Raw genomic sequence first — 14082 nt, 5'->3', positions numbered from 1 at the left:
GTATTGAAACTGAGCAGAGCAGAAACTGATATTTTTATAGGTTCGATGTATACGTTTCTGAGAATGAGTGTGTGGGGGTCATTGATGTGGCAACCGTTTCCTCATAGTGCTCAGAACACACTTCACCATACGACTACTGTACAAGGGCTTAGAAGAAAAACGAAAACTCTTCCTGTGCTGTTTTGTGTCATTTTCATTATGATGCATTTCTAGCTGCTGTACCGGTTTAATGTGGCCATCAGGAAAGGCTTTCCACTGTGCTTATTCACAAAGAGAATATCATTTTGTTTCACCCCATACTGAGTAATAGTAACCTTTTTGTCTTAGTCATGTAAGGAATGAAGCATGACAAGGTGGCGCATAGTGTATTACCACTACAAAGTTGATTTATTTTCCCATAACAGCGTGTCTTGAACTCTTTCGTTCCTCTTCAACCACAGCAGTTTGCCAACAGTTAATTTTTTTTTATTTTTATTTTTTCAATTTATTTAGGAAAGGATTATTTACTTTTTAATCCGTTCGATGTTGTGGAAGGGAGCAAAATCTCTCTCACTCGCCAGCCTTTCTTTTATAAGATGAGACAAAAACAAATACAGCTTGTCAACTTGCAGAGAAACTGGCAAAGCCGTCCATCCTGAAGACTTTCCCGTATCAGAAAACGTCAAATTACAGCTTGTTACAAAGCGGCTGACGCTGGAGTCTCCTTCCTTCAATTCTAAATAAACATCTCCTTGAAGAATATGAACGCTTGTGCACATTTTTAAAAACTCATTCGTGTAGAGGGTCCATTTGAGTCAGATGTTGGTATAAAAACAATAACGGATTCGAACGAGTGCATTAATATGAACGTGTGATTTGTCTTGCAGCCAGAACTACTGTCTTTGGTATGCAAACTTTTATCTAACAGCACTGATGCTTTGAATTAGTTTCCTGTTATGTTGAAATGCTACATATATATATTTATTTGGGGTTGTTTTTTTTCTGTTTTGTTTTAGAAGTCCCTGGTGCAACAGTGCTGGTGTGTGTGTATAATATCTGCAGCTCTTGTCAGTGTCTGCTGTGTTTGTGTGTCTCTGCAGGTCCCCCTGGTTACAGATGGAGAGACTACGGTGCCCTGGCCATCATCATGGCAGGAATGGCCTTTGGCTTCCATCACCTGTACCGCGTAAGTTCCTGCATGACCCGAAACACCGCCGTTATTATGATTTTTAGAAAGAAAGAAAAAAACCGTATGCAGTTAATCTGCAGATTCTGGCTTTCTTTTCTATGCATTTCCTTCGAGGGCCAAGGATCTCGGGCGAGGTTCCCGTTTGTGGGTAATTTACCAGCGAGGCTTGGAGAGAGCGCCGCGTGTACATCACCCTGTCTGCTTTGCGTCATGCGCATGAGCTCATCTCGAGCACTTTTTCTGTTTGTTATACTTTTCCTTTACGGAAAAACCCAGCGCCAGCACACGTCCTTTGATTTGAGCGCTAAGGGGAGATCCTGTTAGTCAGGACTCATAATCCCGCACCGGCCACAGGGGCATGTGGACTCCATTACCCCCTTTTATAGCTGGAGGAGCAGCGAGTGCAGGCCGTCGTACACCAAGCAGCGCTAAGTTGGGGTACTCGCATGACGTCATTCTCAGGACGAGTGTATGCATGTTGCCGTGCGCAGGCCGGCACGTGTGTGTGTGTGTGTGTGTGTGTGTGTGTGTGTGTGTGTGCGCGCGTGCGCCTTCAAAGCAGCCACTTCAGTTAGACCCCTCTGCTGCTGTCAGCACACACAGCTCTATAAAGCCTCGCATGGCTCTGCAGCTACACAACTGACCAAATTATTAATAGTTTGGGATGAACTGCACACACACACAGCCATTTTTTCCACATGACACAGGAGATCTGTGTTTTTCAGTCCAGATGTCATTTCTGTCTCAGCATTGTGGAATTTTCTATGTTTTCCACTGTACTTATACTCACAATGCTGTTCTAAATCCACTGAACAGCCAACCAACACTTTTCAACATTGTACATATAAGGAAGAAACATGACGGTGTGCTGCAGTAATAGGAAACTAATCACCAGCACACAGCAACATAGTTACTGTTACTACCTTCAGATGATTATTTTCATATAACAGCATGCTCTGGAGTGTTTTATTCCTCTTATACTGTGGTCTGTCTGAATACTCGATTCTGATTGGTTGGACGGTGTATTATGCACAGGAAGTTCCAGTCAGTTTAATCATTGTTCTGAATGCCTAGTAAGCGTTGCCTATAAACAACTGTCACCATGGTAACATACAGTTACAGTTGCATAGAGTAGTTAAACTCACAGCTTTATTATTAGTAGAGATGCGGCACAGACGCAGGTAATATACATACACGCACTGTCTCTCTCTCTCTCTCTCTCTCTCTCTCAAATAACTATTTATTATAATTCATTCAAATAAATGTAATCTTATCGCACTACTTTATCTCTGTGTATGAGATAAAACATACTGCAAACATCAACAACAGCTTTAACTTGCCAATGCTGGCATGTGACCATGGTATAAACAGGATAATCCATGGAAACTCGTGTAATGCACACCTAGTCATGGATTATCCCTTACTTATAGAACAGCAATTTTAAACTAAATAATGACGTAATGCTTTTAATGTTGTGGAACATCACAAAACAAGTTATCGCTTGCATTATTACGGCTATAAACGGTAGTCCCTGCACCAGCTTCTCTCTCTCTCTCTCTCTCTCTCTCTCTCTCTCTCTCTCTCTCGCTTCATGTTTAATAAGATTTTTAAAAAATGTAGCTTGTCAGGTTCCAGAGTAAATATAAAGCACAGTCATCTGTCCTCAAGACTCCTAGCGGAAAAGTTTACTGACCGTTCCAACGAGCCGACACTGGAGACTCCTTCCATACGTGTCCTCCCTATACATGTACTCCACTCATTATTAGGTCATGCGATTTAGCCGTAACTTCTGTCCGAGCTGCTGTCTAATGCTTGAAAATTCATAAACATCTTCGATCCGAACTGAGCAGCACTGTGGTCTAATTATTAATAATAACCACAACATCGCAGTGCCACATTATGTTGAATATCCGAGTACCTACAGAATAAATATTTCTGTTTGTAATCCTTATATTCTTTGTCTATTTTGAATTGTTTGTTAATCTGAGACTCTTGTCTAGCTTTGTAATTATGAAACATGTTTTGCATCCCGCATTGTTTTGTGCCTCCACTGCTGTCGAAACTCTCTATCCGTGTATCTGTCTATCTGTCGATCAGTGGTCAAGTGCAAAGGTTGTTTTTATTATTATTATTATTATTATTATATCAAATAACATAGTTGTCAGATAGTGTAAGTTAGGGTATCAAAAAAGTTCAAGAGCTTGAACAGCTCCTCTGAACAGCTTTTAGACCTTTCAATCCGAGAAGGACGTCAGAAAGTTGTGCTGATTATTGTTTTATGTTTTAGGGTTGTTGTTTTTTAAAAAAGTTTTGTTGCACATTACATCCACATTTAATTGTTAACTTTTAAATAGAAATCTGTTTGTGTAATAGACCGTTTCAATAGAGTTTCGATCCCCCCCCCATCAGAAGGGATGCAAATTTCTGCTTTTATCCATATCTGTGTCATTATTTCTAAATTTTATTGAGTTATTTACTACTTTTCAAGTTTTCATGAAACACCTGAATATGCATTAAACATGTTATTTTAGATCCTCTTCTTCTTTTATTTATATCCCTTTCCTCTTTTCTCACCAGACTTTCTTCTGTCTCATATCAGTGTGCTGTGTGTGTGTGTGTGTGTGTGTGTGTGTGTGTGTGTGTGTGTGTGTGTGTGCGCTGACATGGTTAGGTGGTATTCCCTGATGTGAGCGCTCACACTGCTGTCATATCACAGGAGCGGCGTGCCAGTGCCACCATATGCCCCGCTCTCGGGCCATCCTTTATTTATGCTATAGAGCACGGTGTAAACACCACTCGCAGCAGCCCTCTTATTAATTACCCCAGCGCTGACAGCCATTTAATCTTTTTCAACTTAAAAGTGTTTATTACTTTTGCCAGTGTCAACAACGCTCGGGCCGCTGTGAAAAACCTGGCCGGACCAACTGTTCCTCTCCATCAGACAAAAGGCCCGATGCGCTTGTAGCTCGCAACAGGACCTCCTGTTCCAACTCCTGTTAATCTAATGCTACCGAGCACTGTTAGCTTGGGGGAGGAGGGGGGAGGAGTTGGGGAGAACCTTACCTATACAGTACGTCTTAAAAGAGTCAGAGAGTCCAGGGATGTGTTAGCCTTCCGACCCGCTAGCTCATCCTCTGTGTATGAACGTGTTGTTGAACAAGGCTTAACTCTGACAAGCAATTGTGCTCGCAAGGTGACATGTTGGAATGGAGCAGCCAGGCTGTGGGCAAAAAGGCTTAATGAAGTTGAACCCAAAGTCATGCCCCGTTGCTTAATTCTTGGCCTGCTTGTCAGCTATTGAGTCAAATTGTTGAAGATGAAGTGAGCAAACCACAAGATTTTCCAGAGGGAGAAGGAGACGGAGGAGGAGCAAAAAACGAAGCGTCTTTAACATATAGTGCAAATCGTATTCATTCTAATTTGTAACGCATAACATCAGGTAAACATTACTCCATTACCACTGTAAATATTTTACTCACTTCCTTTTTTTCTTTTCTCTGATATTTGTGTCGGTTTCCTGCGAAGCCACGTTTAGCTTGAATGGGCCGGCGTACGTCCTGTTCTGAGAACGTGCGGCCGAGCGTGCCCTCACACGTTGATGCCGCGCTACCCCCTACCATCCCCCCCCCCCCGCCCCCTTCCTGCAAGGCTTTCTAATAGCGTGTCATGTTTTTAATTGCAGAAATACATCCTTCCCCTCATTATGGGCAGCAAAGAGGACAAGAAGCATCTGCAGAGGATCGAGAGCAGCATCGTCGACATGAGTGGCACGCTGACACAGACAGGTGAAGATTAATATCTTCATCACTTTTTCCTCCTTAACATTTTCCTTCATTTATCTGTCGCCAAAATCTGCTCACATTTTACAAATGACGGTCCTGTCATTTCGCTTTAATTTGAAATTGCTTGTTTACTGTCAGCTCAGCCTCAATTAATTACGTTTCGCTGAAAAGCTCTTAACCTCGGAATATTAATGAGGGGAAGGGGAGTGACAGCGTTTCGTTTTTTTTTGTGTGTGTGCGCGCGTGCGTGTGTGCGCGTTATAATTTTTTTCCCCTTTGTGACTGCGTGGCGAGAAAGTTCATTTTAATTTTCGTCGCGCTGGTGTGGCTTCTTGGCTGCAGCCCGAGCGGGACGGTGATTAAGTGTGCAGTGACAGGTGCGTCTTCTGTCTTGGACAGGTGAGGAATCTGAGGAGGGCTGTCAGTGAAGGATTCCTCCCCTCCTTTCACACTCATCCTCTCCTTCACTGCCGTAATTAAACGAGCTGGCAACCATGAAAGCAGGATGCTTCCCACAGAAACTTTGGTCTCGTTAGTGCTGCGTTCACTATGCAACTCCGTCACTCTTCTACACATAGAGTAGGGATGGACCTGAGTATTAATACAGAATCAACAGATTATGTGTCTAAATCAGATTGCCTCCTAAATAAAAAAGAGGCAAACTTTTCCCCTGTTTTCAGTTGATCGCTCTGGTAGCCTGACCTAAACATTGCTTTACAGTGCACAAGGCAGCCTGTCTCTTCATTTCGAGGATCTTATTCATCCTTACTAAATGAAAATCTTCCCTGAAAATCATCTGAGTGGTGCAACAGAAAAGAAAAGTTTGCCCTTTTGTCAGGAGATCGTGAGTTTGAATCCCGACAGTGCCCCAGCCGCTCGCGGTGAGGAGTCCAAAATGAAAGCAAAACTGGCTGTGCTTTCTGGGTAAAAGCGAGGGAATTCTCTTCCCCCCCCTGTCCATCACAGCGACACTAGCCAATCCAGGGCATCTCTGAGCTCGTGTATGCAGAAGAAGGCAGATAGCACTTTTTTTTGGAGAGCTGCATTGTAGGATGAGCACCAGTTTGAAAAGATGCCAAGGTTGGTTTCCTTGGACCAAGCCCCTCCTTTCTCACTTGCTAGCTGTCGTGTGATAGGAGAGAGTTAACTAGTGGGCAGGAATTGGAAAGACCAAATTAAGGAGGAAAACAAAAACATACAAGCACTATAGGACCCCATTTTGACTAGCAACAGCACCATGTCCCAGCTTTGTAGTAGATTATGATAGCATGTCCAGCAAACTTTTTTATTTTTTTCTGATTTTTTTTTTTTTCTTCTTCAATCCCAAAAAGTTAAACAGTATCAGGTGGTTATAACAAAACTTAAACAATAGTTCCCTGATTTGAGAAGGTCATCATGGGAGCATGGTGGCTTGGGGGTTAACATGTTTGCCTCACACCTCCAGGGTTGAAGGTTTATGCATGGAGTTTGCATTTTCTCTTCGGGTACTCCGGTTTCCTCCCCCAGTCCAAAGACATGCGTTGTAGGCTGATTAGCATCTATGAATTGTCTGTAGCGTGTGAATGGGTGTGTACAGTATGCGATTGTGCCCTGCAATGTGTTGGCACCCTGTCCAGTGTGTCCCCTGCCTTGTGCCCTGAGTTCCCTGGGAACCCTGACTCCCCGTGACCCTGGGTAGGATAAGCAGTACAGAAAATGGATGGATGGATGGATAGTAAGGTCATCATAGTTATTTTGACGTAGTTATTTTTCCTTTTTTTTTTTTCAGTGTTTTTCCCAGGAGTATAAGTGATAGGATTTAATTACACGTTTAATTAATAAAAGAGGAAGAGCAAGATACAGATCTGTCCTAATAGAGAGTCTGTGTGGGGAGTGTGTCGGGGGGTGTGCACGGGTGTGCGCATACAAGATGAATGAAAAGAGTATAACTTTTAAAATATCTTGCTTTTTTGCCTTTCTTTCTTTCTTTTAATGCTGTGACATTTATTTGATTAATCTTTGTTTGCACATTGGACTTTTGACAAGGCTGGCGTTACTTACTTTGCATTAGACCCTACTAGCGTTAACGGCAAGTTTGAATTTGTCCTGATTTCAGGCTTTTACCACAGTGAAAACAAATTTGTGTCTGGCCGTACATTTGTGTCTGGGATTGCTGTCGGTTGAACACCATCTGCTGCTGCCCTTGTTCTAGATGTTGTTTTTTTTATAATTTTTTTTTTTGATCCCAGAGGGGGATCAAAGTAAGCAAATCGAGCACCGCAAAAGAGGATGTCACCAGTTACAAATGGTAGGGCAGGAATATTGGGCTGAACGCACCGGTAGAAAAGCTGCCCATTTTTCATGTGAGGCTTATGAGTTTAACATGTGTTTAGTGATTCTAATCTTTTCTGCACAGCGCTGTTGTAGTGTGCTTTGGGAGTGCCCGAGGAGGCCTTGTTGAATCGGGAGCCTTTGCGTGCAAGCTGAGTGTGGCTTTCTTTATCTGATTAACAAATGAGCCCTTTCATTGTCATTTTGGTTCATATATGCAAAGAAAAATCCTTCCTTCGTGTTATGGGATGTGCCGTGTCATCATTCCATTTGGTTTCACCTGCTTTAATTCCTGCTTTGTTTAGGGTCAGGTTGGAGATTTTCGTGATAAGGACGGCCGGGATGCCGAGCCGAATTTCCTTTCTACTCTTTCCAGAGTCTGTCTACGTCTCGCTCTCTCTGCGGCTCAGGAGGTTCCACCTTTCCTCGGTTAGTTAGTTAGTCAGTCAGTCAGTCAGTCAGTCAGTCAGTCGCACTGCTGATCTAATTTGCTGTGGCTGCAGTCGCCGAGCTGCTATTGTACTTAATGACTATTTCAGTTAACAGTTGGGAGAGGGTTGCAATTACAGCGCAAGTTTCCCCTCTCCTCACAACATGAGTAATAGCAATTGACTGCCTCTCTTGCCAGTAGCTTGCACCCTTTGTTAACTTCATGTTTTTCTTCAGTGTTGAGCACTATGAAGTGATGTGTCTCTTTGAATACGGCCACATTACTCTCCCCTCCTCCGAGCAGGCCCTGACTCTTATTATGATTTCCCCGCGACTTTGCGCACACAATTAATGAACGAGGCTTGGAAGCACTTCAGTGTGTGCACACACTCACACGCGCACACATACACATACACAGACAGGCTGTAAATGGAATCGTACTGTCTGTTTGGCTGCTTTGTCGGAGCAGAGCATATTGCTGACCAGCTGGCCATTAAAGAAACAGAGAGGCCTGGACATATGTAGTATACGATATATAGAGGTATCTACTGAATAATTTACACAACACACACCACACGGTCCGTCGCAGCAGCTGTGAGACCACTTGGACCTTCTCAAATTTTCTCCAAAGACGCGGTTTGTTTCAAGCCGAGCCAGCCTGACCGGCCGCATTATCTCTCTCCTTCTTAGCTCTGAACGTGGGATGTTTCTGAGCAATTGACATCCGTCGTCAGAGTAAAACCTGAGCAGCTGTCTATGCTAACAGTTCTGCTTACACTGTTGGTGCCCACGTGTCATTAAGCTGACATTTCTGTACACAGAGCATCCATTATCCTGTGTACAGTAAATACTCCACCGATTCACAAATTCAACTGTCTGTGATATGTAGTTCCACTCCAGCAGACAGGTGGAATAGATACCGAGATGGTGGGTTGCAACTAGGGCTGGGGGATTGACAAGATATTGAGAGTACTGTCAATTTTTAAGAACAAAAACGTACATTACTAAGTAGCCAAAAAAAAATGCATCTTTGTCGTGTCGACAAACTCTACCTCTGACTGTTACAAAGCTCTAACACTGGAGACTCCTTCAATACACGCTCAATAACCGTCTCCTCATAGAAAACCTCACCGCATCAACGATCACCCACATTTAAAAAATAGATACATCGATTTATGTGGCATGTCCGCTATCCAAGTCCGTTCCAAAACTATTGGAACAACGAGGCCAATTCATTTGATTGTGCGGTACACCAAAGACATTGGGGTTCAAGATCAAAACCTGAATATGAGACGAGCGTTTAGGATTTCAGCTTTTATTTCCTGGTATTTACACATACAGTACGTGTTGAACAGCGTACAAAAGGGTCTATGTTTTATAAGACCATCCAGTGTTTAGGTGAGCAAAAGTATAGGATCAGATAGTAATTAAAGTAAATACTATTTGGTTGCATATCCTTTGCTTGCAATAACTGCATCAAGCCTGCAACTCATTGACATCACCAAAATGTCGGTTTCTTTTTCTATGACGCTTTTCCAGGCTTTTGGCGAAGCCTCTTTGTGTTGTCGTTTTGTTTCGGGTATCGTTTCAGGTGTTCGTAAACTTCTGAAATTCATTCTGCTGCTCCCATCATGAGTTACATCATCAATAAAGATTAGTGAGCCTGTTCCTGAAGCAGCCGTGCAAGCCCAAGCCATGACACTACCTCCACCATGTTTCACAGATGAGCTCGCATGTTTTTTTGCTCACGAGCAGATCCTTTCTTTCTCCACACTTTGGAAATAAAAGCTGAAATTCTATACTCCTCATATTCATCTTTTGATCTCAAACCCAAATGACTTCAGCTACAGCAAAAATAAATGAATTGGCCTTGCCATTTCAACAGAAATAGTTAGTATAGAAACTTCAACGTGTTCGGAGAATTTGCCTTGGAGCAGGACTACTGCCAGAGCTGTACTGTATGTTCTAGAAAAAGAATCAACACCTTCTCACCCATTCGATTTGTGAATTCAACAGTACTGTGGTATAGCGCTATAAAATTATAACTGGTCCAGTAAAAACTTTTTTTAATACAGGGCCTGTATTACTTTGCTAACTTCAAAGCAGCATATTGTTCGTAAACCTGCGCGAAACAAAATGACCGTGATGGTATCATGTGATGTGTATCAGGTATTTGCATTTTCATCAACCCTGTGTGCTACATGATAGACATCTAAAACAATGTACCTCCAAGGGTTTGAAAGTCTGCGTGCTCTACCAAGAACCAAGTTTTTAGGTCAACGTTTATCCATACACAATACACTCAATCCATAATTCTTCAGGAATACATTATTATGTGTATTATTACATGTCGTTATAGCTATAACTAGTGATTTCCGTTCAAAAGCTATGTCACTAGTTATGTGGGTTAAGTTGCTTGTATTTAGAAGTGGGTTACACACCTGCTTAAGTAAATTTCCTAAGCTCCCTATTTAGATGATGCAAATGACCTGCTTGTAGTTTACCTACCTTTAACATGTCATGCCAAGATGCCCAAGCATCCAAGACAGGGTTGGACCACCTTTAAACACCAACAAAAGAGTATTTTAGAAATGCAAATTAAAACCTGATACAGTGATAACATGAATGAGATGCTGGCAAGTCCTGTATATAAATATAACCAATATACTGTCTTGGTTATAATTCTCATATTACTCACTGCTAAATTGGTTTAATTTAACAATATGCCTTCAATCCTTATTATTTGACAGCTTATAAAATAGCACTTGATCCAGCACCTCTAATTATTTTGCCAACAGTTAATTGTACACATGACATAATGAGGAACTGAATTGAGGTCATGACATCGTAAAAGTATCACAAGAACAGTGCACTTAACTTCTGAATCGTGCATGACCGAATCGTGCATCTCTGTTTCACTGAAACTCCTTCCTGCTTTTGTAACTCTCACACAACTTTTGAATATCACTTGAGTACAGAATTACATCTGTGGTCTTGAATGTGAGGTCAGTTAAAGTATTAAATGCTCAGCGTAGGGGGGCACGATGGCTTAGTGGTTAGCACGTAATCACGCCTCCATCCTGTGTGTGTGGAGTTTGCATGTACTGTGGATTCCTCCCCCAGTCCAAAGACATGCATTGTAGGCTGACTGGCATTTCAAAATTATCCGTAGTGTGTGAATGTGTGATTGCGACGGGTTGGCACCCCATGCAGGTTGTCCTTCAAGTCACCTGGGATTGGCTCCAGCCAATATACATATATTAGGTGTCACAGATGTACCTTCATTATTACATTGTTTAAAAAAAAAAAAAAAAAAAGTGATCCAATTATGTATTCTAAGTTAGTAATAGTAGCATCAAAAAAAACAACAATGATATCTGTTCAACAGTTTGTTTCTCCTTTTCTGAACTTTCCCCGACCTCTTTCTTATCCTCATTATCAGTGCACTATCTTTCTGCCCTTATAATGCCCTTTTCGTTTCACATCTCCGCTTTTCTTGTAGCCTGTTAGTAGCTGCACCGTGTCGTGGTGTGAGCAGCAGAGAGAGAACATATGTAATGTGTCCCAGCTTGTATGCTGAAAAGCTGTTTCTGTGAAAGCAGAACAGTGTAACGGTGCACTGGAGAGTCGGCAGCTAATAATATCTGCTGATGTTAATCCAATTAGAGTTGATTTAACACTTTACAGAGCATGATTTATAGAGGCGTTTATTGGTTTTCTGTAACGTAATCAGTTTGGAAACTTAATGCATTGTTTGGAAATGCATGTGTGACTGGAAGCAGGCGGAGAGCAACTTGTGCTCTGGGTTATTTGCAATGATACCCCCATTAATAACACCAACTCTTGGCCTGTTAGCACTGTTTTGTTTTGTTTTGTTTTTTTTTTTTCTTCATTCCCGGGCTTTCTCTGATGCACGGCAACGGCACAACCTGGCAATAATTTAATCTTGGGAGTCGATGGAAAATGAGCTATATTCGCTCAGATTAGTGAGGACACGTCGTCTAGCCTCCTCGGCTGCATCCCAAATGATTGTGTTTTTTTTTTTTTGTTGTTGTTTTGTTGTTGTTGGTTTTTTTCCCCCTCCATCTTGTTGATTGTTTGGAGAGTTTGAGAGAGACTAACCCATGCTAATGGAGGTTTAGAGACGGTGTGCTGATATAAGATCAGACACTGGTGATTAATCATGAACAAATATAGTCATCTTCTATTACTGACTGAGGGAAAAGCAGAGCTAAAGAGAAAATTATGAGCAACATGAACAAACATTCGGAGCTGGAGAACATTTTAGCATATTTGTATTCGATTAGCTTTATTTTCTCCAAGCGTTCATAAACTGATTCTGAGGGTCTTTGCATTTGTGTGTGTGTGTCTGTGTGTGTGTATGTTATTCTGTTTACAGTGACCCAGTTGCAGACAACTTTAGCCTCAGTGCAGGAGTTGTTGGTACAGCAGCAGAAGAAGATCCAGGAGCTGTCTCAGGAGCTGGCTAACTCCCAGGTAAGCTTATTTTACTGTCTCAAACAAACACACACACTTCACGGGTGGGCAAATGACAAGCCTGGGCGTCCGGGACAAGCACATTTTGTGCACTTTGTATATTATTTGTAGTTACCCAGCGGTAAGGTCGACAAACTAACTACTTCTTATCCAGTTTTGGCAAAAGTCTGACAAAATTCATGCACTTTAACTAGCTAACTAGCTCGCCATACGTTATTACATTACATTAGCTACCACTTTTTGGCCAAGTCAGTTAGGTTTCTGGGCAAAAAACATGTAACTGGGTAGCACACTGGACCTTTTCACTTGCCCAGTGAGCTAGCTAATTTGTACACCCCTACACACACAGACACACACACACACACACACACACACACACAATCAATCTACACAGTGCTCCTTATTCAACAGTTCTGAGAGCAACACTGAATTCTCCTCTGTAACTGGATTTTCTGAATTCGAGTAATAATCTTCATTATATCAGTTATGCTGGAAATGACATTCTCCAAACAAAATAATGCAAGGAATCTGTATGAATTCTATGAATACAGTCTCCATCATTTACTGTCGGATTGATAGAGATATGTCTGTGTGTGTGAGAGAGAGAGAGAGAGAGACAGAGAATCCAGCTGTCTCCTGGAGGAAAAGCTTACATTTCTTACTATAGTCTTAGCACCAATATATCATGAATAGTAAAGAGCTCTGATTCTCGGTGCTGTGTATATAACTAGATTTTCATTTCCTAAAGGAAATGCACATTGCTTGTGAGCAGCTGAGAGAGATGGAGGGATTAAATAAGGAAGGCAATGATGAAAAGAGGAAATAAGGGAAAGAAGTCAAGTATTGGACGGAGAGAAGAGGAGTAATAAAGGCAAAAGAAACAGAACACCGAGCGGAAAAAAAAAGAAAAAGACAGGGATGGTGGAGAAAAAATGTGCGGAACTATATGAATGACGGAGAGGAAAAAAAGACAAAGAAAAAGAAACAATCTGATATATGAGGAAATAGAAAGAGGGAAGGAGAGAAAAAAAAAGGATACAGCTGCAAGCAAAATGATTCAACCCCCATTGCAAATCAGGTTTATAGTCAAAATCTACAGACTTTCAGCTGTTTGCAATGAACAAATCAAACAAAAGCAGTTGAAATAGTTCAACACAACGAATGCTTCAAGTGGTTTCCCCAAATTCAACTGAAAATGCAACTTATAATGATTTCTCCGGCTTCAAAATTATTCAACCCCCTGAATAGAATCCCTCACAACAACACAAATATGCAAAACAGGTGTTGTCTCAAGCACACCTAAAGCGACTAATCAGGGGCTTCATTAGTTGCACCAGGTGTGCTTGAGCTGGAACACAGGAAATACCTGAACTGGCTAGGGGTAGAAGATATATGAAGTACCTGGACGGGGCAGAAAAAGGAGGCCATCAACAGCTGCAAGCAGATTTCTGAGAAGGCAGGTTGTGAAAAACCCTCGAGTGACTGCAAAAGACCTGCAGCAAGACTTGGTGGCAACAGGCACTGAGGTTTCAGTGAGCACAGTAAGGCTCGTGCTAAACGCAGAAAGTTTCCCTGCTAGATTTCCAAGACGTACACCACTACTGACTCAAAAAACACAAGAAAAGTCGTCTCAAAATTATATAAATAAGTCACAGAAGTTTTGGGATTCTGTTCTGTGGAGCGATGAAACAAAACTGGAACTTTTCGGCAAGATGCATCAGCGGTATGTCTGGAGGAAGAAGAATGAAGAAAGATCACTCTGTCCACAGTCAAACATGGTGGTGGCTCGGTGATGCTCTGGGGCTGCTTTGCATCCTCTGCCACTGGAAACCTGCAGCGTGTGGAAGGCAAGATGGATTCATTGAAGTATCAGGAAATCCTAGCAGAAAACGTCAT

At 42.0% G+C, this 14082-nt stretch overlaps 1 protein-coding gene across 1 annotated transcript in view; it reads left to right on the top strand.

Moving 5' to 3' along the window:
- pex14 (peroxisomal biogenesis factor 14) overlaps nt 1–14082 on the top strand; it is a 92054-nt gene that overhangs the window by 60798 nt on the left and 17174 nt on the right. Inside the window, exons 5-7 of the mRNA XM_053642544.1 lie at nt 1080–1165; nt 4851–4953; nt 12089–12186. Of these exons, the coding sequence (XP_053498519.1) occupies nt 1080–1165; nt 4851–4953; nt 12089–12186 (287 nt within the window). The remainder of the gene's footprint in view (nt 1–1079; nt 1166–4850; nt 4954–12088; nt 12187–14082) is intronic.

This window comes from Ictalurus furcatus, chromosome 15, assembly GCF_023375685.1.
Source record: "Ictalurus furcatus strain D&B chromosome 15, Billie_1.0, whole genome shotgun sequence".
In the NCBI taxonomy this organism is placed as follows: domain Eukaryota; kingdom Metazoa; phylum Chordata; class Actinopteri; order Siluriformes; family Ictaluridae; genus Ictalurus; species Ictalurus furcatus.
This window is presented reverse-complemented; position numbering and strand designations above follow the sequence as displayed.